At 40.8% G+C, this 21653-nt stretch overlaps 1 protein-coding gene and 1 long non-coding RNA gene across 2 annotated transcripts in view; one reads left to right on the top strand and one right to left on the bottom strand.

The window, feature by feature from the left end:
• The window catches only part of GTF2E2 (general transcription factor IIE subunit 2), a 72953-nt gene extending 61985 nt beyond the window's left edge, over nucleotides 1–10968 (top strand). Inside the window, exons 7-8 of the mRNA XM_029935648.1 lie at nucleotides 8747–8862; nucleotides 10247–10968. Coding sequence (XP_029791508.1) covers nucleotides 8747–8862; nucleotides 10247–10363 — 233 coding nt within the window. The 3' untranslated portion in view covers nucleotides 10364–10968. The remainder of the gene's footprint in view (nucleotides 1–8746; nucleotides 8863–10246) is intronic.
• On the bottom strand, nucleotides 524–1148 carry LOC115288387. Its single transcript, XR_003906973.1, has 2 exons — nucleotides 897–1148; nucleotides 524–707 (listed from the first exon to the last, which is right to left on the bottom strand). It is a non-coding gene; the product is annotated as an uncharacterized LOC115288387 (long non-coding RNA).
• Nucleotides 10969–21653: the final 10685 nt, after the last annotated feature.

Raw genomic sequence — 21653 nt, 5'->3', positions numbered from 1 at the left:
CTTTTACATGTTGATAGTTAGAATTTAACAAGTCATGGGTTAAAATGCCTGAACTACTTTGTGGGCAGCATACTTCGTTTAGCATTTGTGGTAAATTAAACATACACAATTCTGGTTTAGTATAGATTTTAAAACAGTATTGTGTGCTTTCTTGGAATTAGCGTGATGTTTTTATTGCTGACTCGGAAGTCTGACCTGCTGTTTTCTCTCACATAAACCTGTAGCGAGCAGAGCTAGTTGCATTAATCACATTACTCTTTAGCCAGAAAAAGTGTATAGTTGGAGACTTCTGGCTTCCACTCAAAATGGAGAAAGCTGATCAGAGCATCGTTCTACCCTTTTAGCAATAATAATAAGCCCCAGATAGCCGCAGAGTTATAGTCTTCTTGAATCCATCTGAAAGCCTAGCTTCCAGGGCAACCACTTAACCTGAAATCTCAGGAAAGATGGGCACCTCTGAGAAAAGAAGGGATGCAAACACTTGTTTACTTGGGGCAGACAGAATGAACACCAATCAGAAGAATTCAGTTAAACATTTTAATGAATTGCTGCAGGCTTGAATTGGACTAGCAGGATGATACAGAATCCTTGGCGGCTGTGAACACATGGGAATTCACAGCTCCTTGCAGCCTCTTTCCCACAGACTTCACTGGATGCTTACAAAAATGATCGAGGCTAGGGCTGGGTACCACCCTCATTGGGCAGGCCTGGAGGAGGGGAACGGTAGATGCTTCAGAAAAGACATGGAGCCCTGAATCCTTCTTCCTGCTTCTCTACTGTGAGACCAAATGGAGCAGAAAGAAAACCTTCCATTCCTAGGGAAGGGGCAGGAACATGTGCTGGGCCCAGAACTTTCGCAGAGGGGGGTGGGCAGGAACATTGAGAAGGCCACATACCAGATACCCAGAACATAGTACTTGGCCACAGCGAAGGCTTAGTCAGAATTTCAGAGAGCTCTCACCCCATACCAGACTAAGAGATGTAGAGTAACTGGAATTCTCTGAGAGTTGCAAGAGCTTGGAAGCAGACAGACCATAATGAGATACAACCTAAACAGAAGACATAAAACTGCAAGTTGAGTAGACATTGAGAAAAACTTTGGTAAACAAGCCTCTACCCTAGATACAAGGTGTGGCTTGAACAGTTTAAGTCTGTGGTGCATTATGGGTCTCCATAGCAGCAACAGATTCCAAACCAAGTTCATGTTCTGACAATAGAATGACTCTACCTTGACACATTAGAGGCCTACTAGAAGGAAAGTCAGTATCCAGACACAAAAACTATTGGTCTCAGTCTCCACGGTTCTACAGAAGATACTCTGTATCCTGTTTTTATAACATATATGTATGTGTGTGTATAAGGAGAGCAATACAATATTGAGACAGGGAGTTAACAAACTTCTTAGGACACAGCACTGGAAACTATTAGACATGGAATTTAAGGTAGCGATGATTTATAGTTAAGGTCTGTGGTTTTGAAAAGGCAGATGATGTCTATGATCAAGTAGGATATTGAGGCGCCTGGGTGGCTCAGTGAAGTGTCCGACTTCGGCTCAGGTCATGATCTTGCAGTCCATGAGTTCGAGCCCTGCATTGGACTCTGTGCTGACAGCTCAGAGCCTGGAGCCTACTTCAGATTTCTGTGTCTCCCTCTCTCTCTGACCCTCCCCCACTCATCCTCTGTCTACATCTCTCAAAAATGAATAAATGTTAAAAAAAACAAACAAACCAAAAACTGATCCAGTAGGATATTTCAAAGAGAGACATTATAAGAAAATCAAATGAAAAGTTTAGAAGTGAAAAACACAGTAATAGACAAAAGAATGCCTGCAATGAGCTCATCACTAAACCAAAGGAAGAATCTGTAAATTCGAACATAGGCCCATATGAATTATCTAAACTAAAATACAAAGAGAAAACAAAAAATAGATCATCTGTTAGCTATGACATAATATCAAGTGGTCTGAATGTGTAATTCAAATCTCAGAAGGAGAATAGGACAAAACAAATAATGGCCAAGGATTTTGAAAAACTAATGATAGACACCAAACCAAAGACTGAAGAAGTTCAGAGAATTTAAGGCAAGATAATCCCCTAAAACAAATGACAGAAAAATAGCCAGGCATTTATATTCAAACTGCTGAAAGTTGAAGATGATGACAAAATACTGAAGGAACTAGAGGAGGAAACTCTTTATAGAGGAAAGAAGAATTGTTTGAATCTGTGGAAACCAAAAGACAATGCAATGACATCTCTAAAGAATCAAAACCGAAACAGTTTTCAACCTAGAATTCTGTACCCAGCAAAAACTCTTTTATTATTTATTTGCTTAAAATTTTTTTTTATTTTTAAAAAATGTTTATTTCTGAGGCGCCTGGGTGACTCAGGCAGTTAAGCGTCTGACTTTGGCTCAGGTCATGATCTCATGGTTTGTGGGTTTGAGCCCCCCATCAGGCTCTACAGCTGGCAGTGCAGAGGCTGCTTGGGATTCTCTCTCTGTCCCTCCCCTACTAGCGCTGTCTCTAACTCTCTAAAAATAAATTTAAAAAAATATTACTTTGTATGGATATACCACATTTATTCTTTCCTCAGCTGATGGAGATTTGAATTGTTTCTACTTTTTTTGGCTTTTATGAATAATGCTACTGTGGACATTTGTGTGCAAGTTTTTGTGTGTACATGTTTTCATTTCTCTTAGATCCAAACCTAGGAGTGGGATGTGGTAGTTCTTTAACTTTTTGAGGAATTGCCAGGCTACTTTTGCAGATTTGACTGCGTCACTTTACATTCACACTAGCGATGTTTGGGGGTTCCAGCTTCTCCGCATCCGTGCCCACACTCTGATTTTAGCCATCTTTCTGGTGGGAAATGAATGGTATCTTTTTGGCTTTAATTAGCATTTCCCTAGTGACTAATGGTGTTGAGCATCTTTTCATGTGCTCAGTGGTCATTTGTGTATTTCCTTTTGAGAAATGTTCAAATTCTTTGTCCATTTAAAAAATTAGGTGTGTTTTTATTTTTATTTTTTGTTTTACTGTTTTTTTTAATAGAACTCTTTATTCTGGATACAAGTGTCTAATAAGATATGTGCTTTCTGAGTATTTTCTTCCTTTTTGTGGGTTTTCTTCACTTCCTGGATAGTGTTGTTTGAGGTATAAAAGTTTTTAATTTGTGTGAAGTGGAGTTTATCTGTTGGTCTTTTGTTGCTTGTGCTTTTGGTATCCTGTCTAAGAAAATACTGCCTGCGGTCCTGAGTGGCTCAGTTGATTGAGGGTCGGACTTCAGCTCAGGTCATGATCTCATGGTTCATGAGTTTGAGTGAGTTTGAGCCCTGCGTCGGGCTCTGTGCTGACAGCTCAGAACCTGGAGCCTGCTTCAGATTCTGTGTCTCCCTCTCTCTGTTCCTCCCCCTCTTGCCCATGCGTGTATGCTCTCTCTCTCTAGATTAAAAGCATTTTTTTTAATGAATAAAGCAAGATATTTTTTATTAAAAAATTTCTTTTATGTCTTTATTTTGGGAGAGAGGGCTGTCAGAATAGAGCCAGATGTGGGACTCAAACTCACAAACTGCAAGATCATGACCTGACCTGAGCCAGTCAGGAGCCCCTCATGTTTTTTCTTCTAAGGGCCACAGTTTTAACTCTTAGATTTAGATATTGAGTCATTTTGAATTAATTTTTGTATAATATGTAGTGTGGTTCCAGAGATACTCTTTGGAAAGGTTAATAAATGTTGATTACTTCATTGTAATATATGTTATGGTGGGACTCAGCCATCCTACTCTTAGATTTTTACCCAAGTTCACTTAAAGTCCATATGCATTTGTAAGTATCAACCCTATTCTTAAGTGCCAAAACCTGCAAATAACTCAAATGGCCTTTGACTGTCACTTAGCTGCCCCCAAGTGTGGTACATCCTTGCAGTGGAATATAGCTCAGCAACAAAAAGGAACAAAGGTCCTGACGTGCCTAGCAGTGTGGTTAAATCAAAGTGTCCTGCTTAGTGAAGGAAGTCAGAATTCAAAAGGCTACATACTGTGTCCTATTTATATGGCATGTTTATGTTACTCTTGGGAAATAAAACTGTAGGAACAGATAATAGATCAGTGGTTGCCAGGGGCTTAGAGGTTGATGTTGGAGCATGGGATGTTTTTTTGCGCGCATGGAATTAATTGTTCTATTTTGCTTCTGTGATGGGATTCACATGACTTGTATGTTTGCTAAAACTTGAGGAACTGCACACCAAAATGTGTAAATTTTCTTCTCTATAAATTATCCCTTAATAAGATAAAGGGAAGATTAAGAAGTAGTTATTCAAAAGTATATTTTCCTTTGAGGATGGTGTTTCTTCCATCGCAAAGCCGTTTTCAGAGTTAGCTCAGGGTTTCTTTTCTTTGCCTTTTGTGCTGGTGTCACTTTGCCCTGAGTAAAAGGTGCCATTGTTCAGGGTTGTATTTCCGTAGGATCACGAAGAACATAAAACATTGCCAAGTTCTTTTTATTCTTGCCAACCACAGTCTGCCTTTTCTGCCCAGGTGCCCTGCCACACAAACCCTGTGTGTTCTTTATAGATGTCCAGCATGTAACACCAGGGTAATGACAATTCTCAACAAATATTTGTTGGAATGCTGAGAAGGAAATATCAGTTGTTTGTATAACCTTATCGCTTAAATTAGACTTTTAAAAAATGCTGATTTTGAGAGAGAGAGGGCATGCATACACATGAGAGCAGGAGGAAGGACAGAGAGAGAAAGAAGAGGATCCCAAGCAGGCTTCCTGCTGTCCGTGCATAGCCCGACGTGGAGCTTGATCTTACAAACCCTGACATCGTGACCTGAGCCGAGATCAAGAGTCAGACTCTTTGAGCCACCCTGGGGCCCCTTAAATTATACTTTTTAAAGAAGAAGAATCTAAAGCTATGTATATTAGTTTTCTATGCTGCTCTGACAAATTATCATAAATTTGGTGGCTTAAAACAACACAGAGTTACTCCCTTTCTTTCCATTCTGGAGGTTTGGAGTCTAAACTGGGTCAGCAAGGGTTGTCTTCCTTCAGGAGATTGTCAGGGAAAATTTGTTTCTCCACCTTTTCCAACTTGTAGAGGAGTCTGGATCTCCTGGCTGAGGGCCATCCGTCCCTCTGATGTCTACTTCTGCTGCCACATCTCACTGACTCTCGGCTTCTCTCCCTCATATGGATCCTTTGATTACATTGGGCCCACCCAGGGTAATCTCCCCATCTCAAGATTTTTAATCCTACCTATGTAAGGTAATACATTCACAGGTTCTGGGGTATAAGACGTAGACATTTTGAGGGGAACCATTTTTCTGTCACACATAAGAGAGATCAATTTAATAATGTCAGAAATTTAGGATTAGTACTTTAGGGGATGAGGTGAATTGAAAAATGTCCTTGTATTTGGAGGTGCAAAATGGATAATATTTGTGAGGAAAAAGGCATCTTAATAACAAGGAAAATGCAGGAAGACATAGTGCATTGCTATATAGAATCTCCTTTTAAATTTTTTTATTTTTTTATTTTTTTGAGAGACGGAGAGAGAGAGTGTGAGCAGGGGAGGGTCAGAGAGAGAGGGGGAGACAGAATCTGAAGCAGGCTCGAGGCTCTGAAGCTAGCTGTTAGCACAGAGCCCGACGCGGGGCTCGAACCCACGAACCGTGAGATCATGACCTGAGCTAAAGCCGGGCGCTTAACCGACTGAGCCACCCAGGCGCCCCTCTGCTCCTTTTTAAATTATTTTTATTTTTTATGTGTATTTATTTTTGAGAGAGAAGGGGGGAGTTAGAGCGTGAGCAGGGTTGGGGCAGGGGGGCGGGGGAGACACAGAATCTGAAGCAGGCTCCAGGAACTCAGGGACCACGAGATGACCTGAGCTGAAGTTGGACGCTCAACCGACTGAGCCACCCAGGCGACCCTCTGCACCTTTTTTTAATGGCAGAGGCACACCTTAACTCGAATACTTTTCAAACCCATAGCCTAATGTGATGTATGAAAAAGCAGTGTGTATTAATTATAGTAAGTATGATCCTTCTTATTCTTAGGTTGCCAGGTATTTAAAAAAACTTATGCTAGCAATATATAAGTGCCGCACAGCATATTAAAATTTTTTGTCAAGAACTGTATAGCACAAAAGTGGAAATTAACCAAGCAAACTTTATTCGTTTCTCTCTGGGGATATATATTGGTGTGTGTTTTTCCAGACATTTATGATTCATTTCATATGTGCATACTTTCTGTTTTTAAATAAAGTTTTAGAAATTTAGTTTTTCTATTTTACATAAATGAGATCATCTTATATGTTAGCTATCCTTTTCTTAGGTGTTTTATACTGCTTTCGTTCAGTGGTGTTAGCACCTAGAAGTAAGAGATGATAGATGTCAGCTGATGGTTGTCACCTTCTACAATACTGGGACTCACTTAAATGTAAATATCTGGAACCATGGCATCAAGGAAAGGCTCTTGAAGGTGACAGCTTCTGCGACCGGCAGAGATGGTGCTTTTTTTTTTTTTTTTGCAGGCGATACATATATTAGCTCATTCAATATCCACTGCTCTGTGAAACAAGTATTATTACCCGTTTTGCACATCAGGAAACTGAGGCCGAGAAGCTAAGTGACTTTCCCCATGTTACATAGTAAATGGGATGACTGGATTCACCTTCAGGCCATTTGGCTCCCAGGCTGTGTACTGTACAGTTCTGATTTTGCATTTCACAGGAAAGGTCTGGGCATAGCCGAAATGTGAATGAGTTATCTGGGAATTTAAGTAAAACCCCCTTAGTGAGTTTGCTTATTTCCTTTCCTTCTCTGGCATTCTTTCCGTTACACATTTTTCATTCTTAGTCCAAGTGGAACAGAGATTTTTTTTAGTTCAGAGGCTCAGGCTCCAATCTGAGTTTATAAATTCTAGCCTGTTTTTTTGTTTTGTTTTGTTATAAGATTTCTAATCCATTCCTATTTTATTTACTTTTATACTTAGAGCATGCCTGACTTTCATGATACTTGGAGGTCCTCTGCTAAAATACATCATCTGCCTTTAAATTCAGTATCCCCTAATCATTTGCTATTATTGAAAACAAAATCCTGACTGAAAAAGAAGACAATGCCCAGATCTTGGTTTCCTTCTTTTCTTTTTTTTTTTAAGATTTAAAAAAATGTTTATTTTGAGAGAGAATGCACACATTCACGTGAGTGGGGGAGTGGCGGAGGGAGGGGGAGAGAGAATCACAAGCAGACTCCGCACTTTGAGTACAGAGCCTGAAACGGGCCTCTATCCCATGAACTGTGAGAGCATGACCTGAGCTGAAATCAAGAGTTGGATGCTTAACCAGCTGAGCCACCTAGGCATCCCCAGATCTTGGTTTCTAAACAGCATTCTCCAGTAAAATCAATCAGGACTCCTTGATGAATTGGTTGATTCCAAGTTTGGGGAAATACAAGATGAGCTTGGAACATATTTTGGTATCAGAAAATAAGTGCTCAACAAAACAAACAAAAATGCCAAAGAATAAAAAGGGAAGCAAGTAAAAAAGATACAGGAATAGTGTGAAGGGGCTCTCTGTGACCAAAGCCAGGATATTTGAACAACAAAACAATGATAGTAATCGATTGTAATCCATGAAATAAGTATCCATGAGTCCATACTACATCAAATAAACAATGGAATAAATGGAGAAAGAATAGTCCTTCCTTATGGAATTCTAATTGACACATCTGGAAGGAATGATGGAAATATTTGCCATTAGGCAAACCCACAAGTAATAATTGTAGGCAGGAACTCTCTGTGGATGCTATAGTTAGCAAAAACTATGATGAGAAACAGAGTATTTGCTTAGTCTTAGTAGATTTCCCCATAAGGTCCTTATTAATTATAAAGAGAAAAATAATAGCTTCATGGTGGAGAACTCTGACAGATACCAGCTTAACCGGCGATCAGTTTATCAGCCTCAGTAATAAGACACTGACAGCATGTACGCTTTGCACTGAGAAGGACACAGCTTCGTTTCTGTGATACTCTTGCCAAAAGTGCACTACCTCAAATTAATCGTGAAGAAATATCACAACTCCAGATTGAGGGCCATTCTAGAAAGTAACTGACCCAAACTCTCTAAGAGTCTGTATGACCTCTTAGTCACCCATCTCCAGGTGTTTGGTTTCAAAAGTCTCTTCTCTTAATAAACTTTTGTAACTCCTTATCCCCATATAAAACCTTGGTTCCCCGTCTCCCTTCTTGTTTCTTTTTACTGATAGGGAAAGGAAACTGAGCTCAGAAGATGAGCAGGTTTTGAACTATTTCATTGGTGAGAACTGATTTTTGGACTAAGAATGTCAACTGCTCTTCTTCCTCAGGAAAGCAGGGAATTCTCAATGACATGACCCTTCATTTACTAGACTAAGAATAGAACCCTACTGCTCTGGTCAATCTGTGTTCCCAGACCCTTCTGCTACTCACTGTCCAGCACTTCGATGTTCTTGTCTTACTTCCTTTGTTGTTTTGTGGAGCCCAACACTGGCCTCAAACTCACAACCCTGAAATTAAGTCCTGATTGAGATCAAGAGTAGGATGCTTAACCCAGCTGAGCCACCCAGGCGCCCCTCACTTCCTTTGTTTTTATAATGAAATGTTAGATGTGCTAATTTAGACCAGAGGAGATCTATTTAGGCCTGGCATTTCTATCACAGATGCTATAGCTTGTAAATATCTGTTGTAAAATAACTATCTTGTTGGCAGAGTTTCAGAAACTTTGGAGGAGTGTCACCGTGGATTCAATGGATGAGGAGAAAATTGAGGAATATCTGAAGCGACAGGGTATTTCTTCCATGCAGGAATCTGGACCAAAGAAAGTGGTAAGTAGTCTCCTGGGGGAAAAAAAAACTCTGAAAAACATAATCCTCTCTTCTTTGAACTGTGGCCTGCTTTCTGTTCTCTCCAAAGAACAGGTAATCAGTTCTCCCTTCCAGTTTTTTCTGTGTCCTAATCAATGATCTTAGATGCAAGCCAGATCCTGTCTACTGCATGGAGGGCCACAGGATCCCGGCCCTGCTCCTCCCTCACCCAGGCGCTGTTACCCAGGCGTGTGAGAGCTTTCTTTCCTAGGCCTTCAGCCCTTGTCCCAGCAGTGACTGCTCTTAGGTTATATGGAATGTTTTCTAGTGCTCACGTGCTGCCTTCCCAGTTTCTAAAAGGACCTGTTTCATCATCTTGACCTTTAAGACCTTAATTGTGCTCCCCTCTCCTTGCTCCATGAGTCCTGTGGTCTTGGCTTGTGGCCTTAGCCTTAGCCCTGATCACATTTAATTGTCTTTATTGACTTTCAGATTCCTTAGGAACCAGATGTTATAGTCCCGAAGCCTGATCAGAGGAGGGATTTGTAATTGAAAGACAACTTTTGATCTGAGTTGCCTTGTACCAGCTTGCCAGTTGTCTGTACTCCCAAGGATGAACCCAGTCAGGGGAATCATTCGCCAACACCCTAGACTGTAGCTGCTCTGCTCCTCCCCTTTCCCTGGTGTACCATCAGTCTTTGTAGCCTGCTTTCTTTGAGCGTGCGTGCGTGTGTGTGTGTGTGTGTGAGAGAGAGAGAGAGAGAGAGAGAGAGAGAGAGAGAGAGCGTGTGTGTGTGTGTGTGTGTGTGTGTGTGTGTGTGTGTGTGAGTGTGAGAGAGTGTGTGTGTGTGAGATGCAGTGAGTTTTTAGGACTCCTTAAAAGGCAGGATTTACTGCCCAGTGATCTCCATGAATTAGTGTAATTGCAGCACTTTGTGAGCTATTTTTTTTCCTATCATTGCTTTGTGGGTTTTTTTAATCATGTGATTTTAAATTTCAAGTGTACAGAAAAGAATGGAGAACAATATTCAACAAATCTTCGTGTGCCCATCCACTCCTCAATTTTGCCATATCTCTGTACCTTGCCTTGTTTCAGATCTTTTTTTATTGGATATACTTTTAAATCTAATGATAGGGCTGAAAAACAAAGAGCTTTACTGCCTCTTTTTTAATCCACGTAGTGTGGAGAATAGTTTTGGGAAGGTGCTCCTGATGGGCATGTGCGTGGCACTGTCACAGGGGGAGGGCGTTGCCCTGAGGGGGGTGGGCGTTGGGGACTGGTACGTGAGGCTGGGCCACTGAACAAGAAAAAAGGGTTCTTTGCTGCTGGTTTGAGAGCATTGCTAGTAAACCCTCACCATTCTACCCTTCTGAGTATCTGGATCTGTTTTTACTTTTCTTGTAGGCCCCTATCCAGAGAAGGAAAAAGCCCGCTTCACAGAAAAAGCGGCGGTTTAAGACCCACAATGAACATCTGGCTGGAGTGCTGAAGGACTACTCGGACATTGCTCCTGGCAAATAGCCAGCAGTTTTATTCGTGAGCAAAGAGTTAAATACAATGTCAAGGTCTTTCTTGTTGATGCGGGGCTTTAAAGACTGTCTTCCCATTCTCCTTCTTAGGACTGAGGAGAGGAGCAGTTCAGTTTACAGAACAAGAGCAAATCACCAAACTCCAAGCTTTCTTTAATCGAGTGGGTGGATGAGATGTGTGATATTCCGTGTTCACCTTCTGTTTCTAGCAGGGAAAGGCGCTTAGCATGGCATGCAAGTGTCTTTGCTGCTTATCTCCATTTCTCAGTGGTTCCTCGTTCCATTTTTCTTCCTTTCTTCCTTTAGAACAAGTTTGCAGATAGTCTGGAATGCAATTTTGTTTATTCCAAAAAGGACATATTTATAATAAAATCATTGTAGAAGGAACTCAAAGATGTTAGTGGATTCAGTTTGTATTCCCTCTGCTCTTGGCAGTGGCGGACGGCAGCTTCGGTCTTTTACTCCCACAGGATGCATGTTTGGGACATTGTTGGATGCTGTCGTCTGTGCTGTGGTGCTGAGCATATGGATTTCACAGTTGGAACACATGGTGTCCCCTTTGTTAGAAATGTGACAATAAAGATACACCACATGTGATTTTTAATGTTTTTTTTTTTAAGCATAAGTCAGTATTATTTATTTTTTAAAGTTTATTTCTTTTGAGAGAGAGCATGTATGTATGTGCAAGACCAGGGGAGGGCAGAGGGAGAAGGAGAGAGAGAATCCTGAGCAGGCTCCGCACTGTCCGCGTGGAGCCTGCATAAGTCAATATTTAGCTTCTTGGATTTTGCAAGTCATGGGCTTGTGCCATCTCCCAACAAGATGGATCGAGTCTTCTGGCCAACCCGAACATCATCTTTACCGTGTCTTGACCCTCATAGCATTTGACTGTGATGTTTTCCTGGGGAAGTTTCCCTCTATCTCCCTGTCACTGGCCGGCTCATGAGAGCCATTATCTACTACGTGGGTTCTTAAAAGTCATATTGATTTAGAGGAAGGAAGTCTGTGTGGTTATTCCAGCCGTCTATGGCAGACTGCCTGTTTTCCTTCCATCTGCTTGTTACATGGTATGGGGTCCTTTGGGTTAATCCATACAGCCCTCATATCATAAATTGAAATTGCAGTGGGTTATAAAAATAAGGTTCTGTGCTCTCAAAAAAGGTGTGATGGCAAATCCAGAGAAGCAAGTACTCTGTGCAGATGATGAGCTTTTGTTGCTGTTTTAGTTTTTATCCTATTTATTTCTCATCCATTTACATACTCCTCCATTGCTTACTTCTTTCTTAGCTCCCAGTGCCAAAACATGGCCTCAGAAGATGTAAAATTAAGGCTCCCCATGGTAATTTACTTATTTTAAAGTTTTTTGTTTGTTTGTTTGTTTTGTTTTTGAGAGAGAGAGAGAGAGAGAAAGAACACACAGGAGGAGGCGAGAGAGAATCCCAAGCAGGTTTTGCACTGTCCGCTCAGAGCCTGACACTGTGAGATTGTGACCTGAGTCTAAATCAAGAGTCGGATACTTAACTGACAAGCCACCCAGGTGCCCCTCCCCATGGTAATTTAGAAGATGGGAAACTCAACATGCCTTTGTATCAGGTTTTTTTGTTTGTGTTTTGTTTTTGCTAGTAAGGAGAAACTTTTCAAGCTTTAAAGTCTTACGACATAAAACTAGTTTTCTTGTAAAAATTCTGGAGAAAGCTTGTCTCCAAGTATACCTACTTTTTTTGTGGTCTATATATATCAGCCTGTTTTATTTTCCAGTTTTATTGAGATGTAACTGACATACAGCATGAGTTTAAGGTGTACAACATAATGATTTGACTTACATATATTATGAAATGATAACTGCCATAGATAATATCCATCATCTCAAATAATTAAAAAAAAAATAGAGGGGCGCCATGATCTCGCGTTTCGCGGGTTTGAGCTCCCGCGTCGGGCTCTGTGCTGACAGCTCAGAGCCTGGACACTGCTTCAGATTCTGTGTCTCCCTCTCTCTCTGACCCTCCCCTGCTCATGCTCACTCTCTCTCAAAAATAAATAAAACATTTAAAAAATTGAAAATAGGAACAAAATTGTTTTCCTCATGGTGAGAACATATACACCTTTCATATATACCATACAGCAGTGTTAACTATGGTATATTACATCTTGGTACTTATTTTGGAACTGGAAGTTTATACCTTTTGACTACCTCCATCCAGTTTCCACTGCCTGACTCCTGCCTGTGATAACCACAAATCTGAGATCTTTGCTTTTGAGATTTTATTTTTTTGGTTTCACATGTAAGTGAGCTCACAAAGAATTTGCCTTTATCATATTTCACTTAGCATAATGCTGTCAAGCTCCATCCATGTTGTTTTTCAAATGGCAGATTTCATCCTTATTAGAGCTGAATAGTATTCCATTAATGAATAATATTTCATTCCATCCACATCTTTATTCACTTATCTGTTGATAGAAACTTAGGTTGTTTCCATGGAGGTGCAGACAGCTCTTTCACATACTGTGTTTTGTTTTGTTTTGTTTTGTTTTGGATGTACTCCCAGAAGTGGGATTGTGAGATTACAAGGCAATTCTATTTTTAATTTTTTGAAGAACCTCCATATTTTTGGGCCTTGGCTGTACCAGTTTATATTCCAACCACCAGTTGCACAAGGGTTTTCTGTTCACATCCTTGGCAGCATTTATTTTTTGTGTTTTGATGCTAGCCACTCTGATAGCATCAGAATACCTCACTGTGGTTTTAATTTCCATTTCCCTAATTATTAGTGATGGTGAGCATCTCCCTGTGCTGTTGGCCATTTGTATATCCTTTTTAGAAAGAATATCTATGTAAGGTCTCTTGCCCACTTCTTAGTTGGATTCTTTGTTCCTTTTGTATGAGGTTTTTAAAAATATTTTTGAATATTAACCTCTTATCAGATACATGGTTTGCAAATATTTTTTCCCAATTTGTAGGTTTTTCATTTTGTAGATCGTTGCTGTGCAGCTTTTCAGTTTTACGTGTATAGTCCCATTTGTTTACTTTTGTTGCTTGTAGTGGTATTTAGAAGATCATCAAGACCCATGTCAAAGGAGCTTTTTTCCTATGTTTTCTTCTAGGAGTTTTATGGTTTCCACTCTTATATTTAAGTCTTTAATCTACTTTGAGTTAATTTCTAGGAGTGGTATAAGATAGAGGTGTAGTTTCATTGTTTATGTATGAATGTCCAATTTTTCCAGCACCATTTATTAGAGAGACATTTTTCTTTATTGAGTGCTTGGCTCCCTTGTCAAATACTAGTTGATAAATTAAGAGTGATTTTTCTACCTTAGTAGAAAATGCCATTGGAATCTTGATAAGGATTGCATTGAATCTGTAGTGTTGCTTTAGGTAGTATGGACATTTTAACTGTTTGTTCTTCCAGTCCATGAACACAAGATACTTTTCCATTTCCATTTGTCTTTAATTTCTTTCATGAATGTCTGGTAGTTTTCAGTGTAGAGATCTTTCACCCCCTTAGTTAACTTTATCCCTAAGTATTTTTTACTTTGTTTTTGATACTTTTGAAAATCGGATTTTCTTTATTTCTTTTTCAGATAATTTGTTGTTAGTGTATAGGAAAGCTGATTTTTGCATGTTAATTTTGTATCCTGCAACTTTATTGAATTTGTTGATTGGATCCAGAAGTTTTTTGGTGGGGTCTTTAGAATTTTTTCTATTTAAAAGCACATATCTGCAAATAGAGACAGTTTTACTCCTTTCCAGTTCTGATGCCTTTTGTTTTCTTTTTCTTGCCTGATCGCTTTGGCTAGCACTTCAGTACTATCTTGAATAGGAGTGGTGAGATTGGGCACCCTTGTCTTGTTCCTGATCTTTGAGGAAAAGCTTTTAACCTTTCACTATCAAATATAATGTTAGCTGTGGGCTTGTTGTATATGGCCTTTATTATGTTGAGGTATGTTCCTACTGTATCTCATTTGTTGCATTTTTATCATAAATGAATGTTGAATTCTGTTAAACACTTTTTCTGGATCTACTGGTAATATTTTTTTCTTGTCAATCTATTAATATGATGTATCATATTGATTTGTATACATTAAACTATCCTGCATCATAAGGATAAATCCAACTTGATCATTATGAATGGTCTTTAAAAATTTTTTTTTGTTAATTTTTGTTTATTTTTGAGCAACAGAGAGACAGAGCATGAGCAGGGGAAGAGCAGAGAGAGAGGGAGACACAGAATCAGAAGCAAGCTCCAGGCTCTGGGCTGTCAGCACAGAGCTCATCGCAGGGCTTGAAGTCACAGACCGTGAGATCATGACCTGGGCCAAAGTCAAACACCCAATCAACTGAGCTACCCAGGCACACCCCCCCATTTTTTTTTCTTTTTTGAGAGAGAGAGAGACAGCATGAGCAGGGTAGTGTCAGAGAGGGCAACACAGAATCTGAAGACAGGCTCCAGGCTGTGAGCTACCTGTTAGCACAGAGTCTGATGTGGGGCTCGAACCCATGAACTGCGAGATCATGACCTGAGCCGAAGCCAGACACTCAACTGACTGACCCACCCAGGCACCCCTGAAAGGCCTTTTTTTTTTTTTAATGTTTTATTTATTTTGATACAGAGAGTGACAGAGCATGAGAGGGGGAGGGGCAGAGAGAGGAGACACAGAACCGGAAGCAGGCTCCAGGCTCTGAGCTGTCAGCACAGAGCCCGACGTGGGGCTCGAACCCACGAACGTGAGATCTGACCTGAGCCGAAGTTGGAGGCTTAACCGACTGAGCCACCCAGGCGCCCCCTGAAAGGTCTTTTTAATGTATTGTCAAATTTGGTTTGCCAGCATTTTATTGAGAATTTTTCCATCTGTGTTCAGCAGGGATATTGGCCTGTAGTTTTTTCTAGGAGTGTCCTTTTTGGCTTTGGTACCATTGAAATTCTGGCCTTGTAAGGTGAGTTTGGGATGTTCTCTTTGAGTTTTTGTAAGTTTGAGAAGGATTGGTATTAATTCTTTTTTTTTTTACCGAACATCTTTTTTTAAACTTTATATATATAGTTTATTGTCAAATTAGTTTCCATATAACACCCAATGCTCTTCCCCACAAGTGCCTTCCTCCATGACCATCACCTCCCTTTCCCTACCCACCCCCACCGTTAGCCCTAAGTTTGTTTTCTCTATTCAAGAGTCTCTCATAATTTCCCTCCCTCTCCCTAACTCTTTTCCCCCCTTCCCCTCCCCATGGCCCCCTGTTAGGTTTCTCCTGTTAGACCTATGAGTGAAAACATATGGTATCTGCCCTTCTCCGCCTGACTTATTTCACTTAGCATGACACCCTCGAGGTCCATCCACTTTGTTACAAATGGCCAAATTTCATTCTTTCTCATTGCCGTGTAGTACTCCATCGTATATATATACCACATCTTCTTGATCCATTCATCGGTTGATGAACATTTAGGCTCTGTGCCCCTTTGCATTAGCACTCCTGTATCCCTTGGGTAAATCCCTAGTAGTGCCACTGCTGGGTCATAGGGGAGTTCTACTGATAGTTTTTTGAGGACCCTCTCCACTGTTTTCCAGAGCGGCTGTACCAGTTTACATTTCCACCAACAGTGTAGGAGGGTGCCGTTTCTCCACATCCTTGCCAGCATCTATAGTCTCTTGGTTCGTTCGTTTTAGCCACTCTGACTGGCATGAGGTGTTATCTCAGTGTGGTTTTGATTTGTATTTCCCTGATGATGAGTGATGCTGAGCATCGTTTCATGTGTCTTTTGGCCATCTGGATGTCCTCTCTGGAGAAGTGTCTATTCATGTCTTCGATTGGCATTAATTCTTTAGATGTTCGGTGAAATACATCTTTGAAGCCATCTGTTCCTGGGTTTTCTTTGTTGGATTTTTTTTTATTGCTTATTCAGTTTCCTACTAGTAATTGATTTGTTTAGATTTTCTACTTATTCCAAATTTAGACTTGGTAGTTTGTATTTTCTAAAAACTTTTCCATTTTGGGGCACCTGGCTGGCTTAGTCAGTGGAACATGTGACTCTTCGATCTTGAGGTCATGAGTTCAGGTCTCAAGTTCAGCACAGAGCTTACTTAAAAAAACAAAAACAAAAGCTTTTTTCCCATTTCTTCTAGGTTGTATAGTTTGTTGGTATACAGTTGTTCATAATAACCTTTTATCTTCTGTATTTCTGTGGTATTAGTTATAATATTTCCTTTCTCATTTATGATTGTGTTGATTTGGATCCTCTTTTTCTTGGTTAGTCTAGCCAACTGTCAATTTTATCTTTTCAAAGAATCATCTCTTTGATGAATCTTTTCTGTTGTTTATCTGTTCAGTATCATATTTCCTAATCTTTATTATTTCTTTCCTCCTGTTCACTTTTGGCTGAGTTCTTTTTTTTCTAGTTCCTTAATGCTTTGGGTTGTTTGGTGTCTTTTTTCTAAAGGTGAATTGCTGTGAATTTTCCTTTAAGAACTGCTTTTGCTGCATCTCATAAGTTTTCGTAGATTGTGTTTCCATTTTTGTTTGTCTCAATATACTTTTTAATTTCCTGTTTAATTTCTTCTGTGATCCATTGGTTGTTCAGGAGAGTGTTTAATTTCCATGTATTTGTGAATTTTCCAGTTTTCCTTCTTTTATTGGTTTCTAGTTTCATACCATTGTGGTCAGAATGCATAGTTAGGACAACCTTGTTAAATGTACTGATACTTGATTTTCGGCCTAGCATATGGGTTATCCAAGAAAATGTTCTGTATATATTTTGAATGTTCTGTATATATTTTGAATGTTCTGTATATATTTTGTAGGTCAATTTGGTCTGTAAGTATTGTTGAAATCTGTTCCCTGCTGGTTCTGTCTGGGTGACCCATCCATTGTTGAGTGGGCTAGTAAAGCCCCTAGCTACTAATGTATCACTGTTTATTTTTCCTTTTAGCTCTTGTTAGTCTTTGCTCTGTATATTTAGGTGTTCTGATATTGGTGCATAAATATAATTGTCAGATCTTCTTGAAGAATTGACCCTTTTATTAATATATGATGATCTTCTATATCTTTTTTATCATTTAAGAACATGTTTGTTTGTTTGTTTGTTTGTTTATTTTGAGAGAGAGAGGCAGAGAGAATCTCAAGCAGGCTCCACGCTGTCAGTGCAGAGCCTAACATGGGGCTGGAACTCACAAACCCTGAGATTATGACCTAAGCCAAAATCAAGAGTTGAGCCACTCAGGCACTGCTCTACCAGAAGTCTGTTCTGTCTGATAATATGTACAGCTACTCCTGCTTTTTCTTTTGTTTGCATATAATTTCCTTGAAATATCTTTTACCATCCCTTCATTCTTAGAATATGTGTCTTTTTTTTTTTTTAAGTAGGTTTCATGCATAGCATGGAGCCCAGTGTGCGGCTTGAACTCATGACCCCAAGATCAGGACCTGAGCTGAGATTGAGAGATGGATGCTTAGCTGACTGAGCCATCCAGGTGCTCCATTCTGTTCATGTCTTAAGGCTTAAGTGAATGTCTTGTAGGCAGCATTTTATTGGCTCTTGGTTGTTTTTTTTTTAATGTTTATTTTTGAGGGAGAGAGACAAAGTGCAAGTGGGGAGGGCAGAGAGAGAGAGAGAGAGAGAGAGAGAGACAGACAGACAGACAGACAGACACATAGACTCTGAGGCAGGCTCTGGGCCCCAAGCTCTCAGCATAGAGCCTGATGTGGGGCTCAAACCCATGAACCGTGAGATCATGACCTGAGTCAAAGCTGGACTTCTAATCTACTGAGTCACCCAGGCGGCACACTGGATCTTGTTTTTTAATATAGTCAGGTGTTCTGAGTGTATGAGTTGCAGAATTCATTTATGCTAAAAGAAATTATTGATACGTACAGTTGCTATTTTGTTAAATGTTTTAGATTCATTTTTGTAGTTTTATAGATCCATTATTCCTTGTTCTAAAGTTTGTCTATTTTTGTGTCCTCTTTTTTTTTAAGTTTATTTTTATTTACTTTGAGAGAGAGCATGGGAAGGGGAGAGAGGGGGAGAGAGAATCCTAAGCAGGCTCTGCACTAATAGCCCCAACCAGCCAGGGCTTGATCTCACAAACTGGGAGATCATGACCAAGTCATGCAGGTGTCCCTCTTTTTCGTTTTGTTGATGTCTTTTGGTATCAATATGCTTTTGACTTCTTTATCATGTTCTTTTGTATAATTACTATAGGTTTTCCCCCTTTTTATTGCCATAAAGATAATATAAAATACCTTAATAGAACACCTTATTTTAACCTCATAACAACTTCAATAGGATTTTTCAACCTTACACTTTTACTTTTCCTCCTTCTCAGACTTTGTTACTGATATTGTTCTTTTTCCTGTGTTTATTTTAACCTTTAAACTAGAGTTGTAAGTGAACTATGAACCAGTATTATGGCGTATCAGAATCTAAGAACTCCTTTTAGCATTTCTTACAAGGCACGTCTAGTGGTGTTAAATTCTCTAGGCTTCTGTTTGTTTGGGAACGTCTTTATATCTCCATTTCTAAAGGCCAGATTTTCCAGGTATAGAATTCTTGGTTGACAGGTTTATTTTTCTTTCAACATTGTGAATAGGTCATCCTGTTCTCTTCTGGCCTTAAATGTTTCTGATTAGAAATCCTCCAGTGGTCTTATGGGTTTCTTTATAAATAATTTCCTTTTCTCTCTTGCTGCTTTCAAAATTCTGTCTTTGACTTTTGACAATTTTTTTTAATGTGTCTTGGTGTATTCCTGTTCATGTTCAACTTATTTGGCGTCCTTTAGGCGTCAGGATATGGATGTACATTTCTCTTCCAGGTTTGGGAAGCCTTTTGCCATTATTGCTTTAAATACACATTCTGTCTATTTTCTCCGCTCCTTCTGGAATTTCCATAATGTGAATATATATTGTTTCTTTAGATTGTGTCTAGTAAATCCTGTAAGTTTTCTAACTCCTTCTCCTTCTTTTTTCTTCTTGCTTCTCTGACTAGATAATTTCTAGTGTCCTTTCCCCCAGTTTGCTGATTCTTCTACAATTCTTTTGCAACTTTATTAAATTCTTCAGTGTGGTCACTGTATTTTCAGTTCTAGGATGTTTTTTAATGCTTTCTATTTCATTATTGAACTTCTAGTTTTGTTCATTGCTTTTTGACACTGTTGTCTGTGTGTTCTTGTAATTCACTAAATTTCAAAAGGATTATTTTGAATTCTTTGGCAGTTCACAGATCTCCATTTCTCTCAGACTGTAATGGTTCCTTTGGCAGAGACAGTTTGGGTTTCTGGATGTGTCTGTTAGTAACATTACTGGGCAGATAAGGCTTGCTGTCGGGTCTTTTTCTTGATGAAGCCACCGCCCAGGCTCTGTGGTCAGGGGTGTTGGGCTGTTACTGGCTGAGAACAGTTGGGTAGGACTGCTGGCTTGGTTCCCTGGCAGAGTCTATAGGATGGGCTCCACATTGGCCAGGGTTCTGTGTTTAGGCGTTCTAGATGGTCATGACTGGGCACTGTACTCAGTAGGTGGGGCTATGAATTAGCTTCTCTGCCCTGGATGGGCAGCAGGATGAGCCTGCATGGCTCCGTTTGGGTCCCCACATCAGGCATGGCTGTACATTGAATTCCCTGGCTAGCTGGCGCCCATGGTTCTGCTCTGCAGATGGGAGCACCCTCCATGCTCTCTGTTCAAGTGCTACTTTAAGCGGGTCTGTTGGATGGTCCATGCAGCCCCCCCGTGCTCTGGTGAGTCTCCCTGGTGGGGTGAACTGGAGGCTGTATTCAGCAATGGCTGGGGCTTCAAATTAGTTTCCTGTGCAGGCTTGACAAGGGAACTAGCTTCAAGGCCGGTAAGACTTTGTTGTCTTTATTTTTTAAATAATTTTTTAAAAAAGTTTATTTATTAGTGTGTGAGTGGAGGAGAGGCAGAGAGAGAAGCCCGAGCAGGCTCAGTACCGTCAGCCCAGAGCCTGACACGGGGCTCCAACTCCTGAACAGTGAGATTATGACCTGAGCCAAAATCAAGAATCAGCCGCTTAACTTACTGAGTCACCCAGTTGCTCCAAGACTGTTGTCGTGACTCATGCCAACCCACATGCCATGTTCTCTGGCTGAACAGGGTCACTGGCTTTGCTCTGCAAACCACTTCGTTCTTCCTGCCCGTCTACTTGAGCGCTGCAGGCTACGCAGCTTTCGAGCTGTGCTGGCCCAGCAGGACTGAGCTATACTCACCAGTGGCCAGGCGTGTGACTCCCTCCCTCCAGATCTGTAGTCTCTTCATTGGAGGACCCGCATCAGGCAGACGTGCCCCTCACTGGGTTCCCTGGTCAGACTGTATCACTGTGACACTTGCTTGTGCAAGTCGAACAACAATGCCACCGGTTACGACTGCTCCTCGGGCGCTGTGAGTGGGAATGTGGGCTGCCGAGATCCAAGGGCTGGTTGCTGCAAGCCCTTCCTCCCTGCTCGGTCATTGTCAGTCTCATGGTCCAGCTCCGTAGATTCCCCTGAAATCGCCGTGTGGCCAGACTGCGGTGGGGCTCCTAAGAAGTGACTGACCCACGATGCCAGGGAGCTTGCTGGCTGCTCTGGGCCTTTTCTCCATGGGAGGGACCACGGCGGGGGGAGAGCAGGGCAGTGTGTGGGTGGCCGCTCCTTTATTCTTCTGATGTGGTCTGTCTTGGTCTCTGGGGTGCAGGAGGGTGTGTCAGCCTTGCCTTTGTGTTCCAGAATTCTCTGTGGTAATTTTATCCTTGCATAGTTGTTCTCGTGAGGGGAAGCAGTCAGGAATGACCTGTGTTGCCGTCTTGGCGATATGGCCTGTCCCCTTCCTGTCTTATTGGTCAGGTCTGGTAATGCATTTTGGGACGTCCCAGGCCCTTCATCTTGTTTTGCAAGGAGAGACACGAAGGCCCCCGTCCCGGATTCTAAGGTAAGGTATTTCACTGCCAGGTGTGTATTGCTAATTTCTAGCCAAGCCTCTGCTCACCAGTATTGTAAACCAGGTTGATAACTGATGTCTGTTCTCATCTAAACTCATTTCCAAAATGAGAAAATTGAGGTCTGGAGAAGTGGCAGTATTTTTGCTAAATTGTCACACTTGCAAATTCTGTCGCTTTACCTCCTTCACTTGCATTTTTTGTGTATGTGCTAAGCCTTGATCCCCTGTCTGCTGTGCAGTTCAGAATTTCCTCTGTCTACCCCTTCTTATGTTATGGGGATTGGGTCACCTGGTGCCATGCTGGAGGGACATAGCCTTTGTGGGAAATTGTGACAGAGTCCTAGTTGTGTATCTAAGAAGAACTCTTTTA

The sequence above is a fragment of the Suricata suricatta genome, chromosome 1, assembly GCF_006229205.1.
Source record: "Suricata suricatta isolate VVHF042 chromosome 1, meerkat_22Aug2017_6uvM2_HiC, whole genome shotgun sequence".
In the NCBI taxonomy this organism is placed as follows: domain Eukaryota; kingdom Metazoa; phylum Chordata; class Mammalia; order Carnivora; family Herpestidae; genus Suricata; species Suricata suricatta.
The sequence above is the reverse complement of the archived record's forward strand: the minus strand, read 5'-3'. Positions and strand labels throughout refer to the sequence as shown.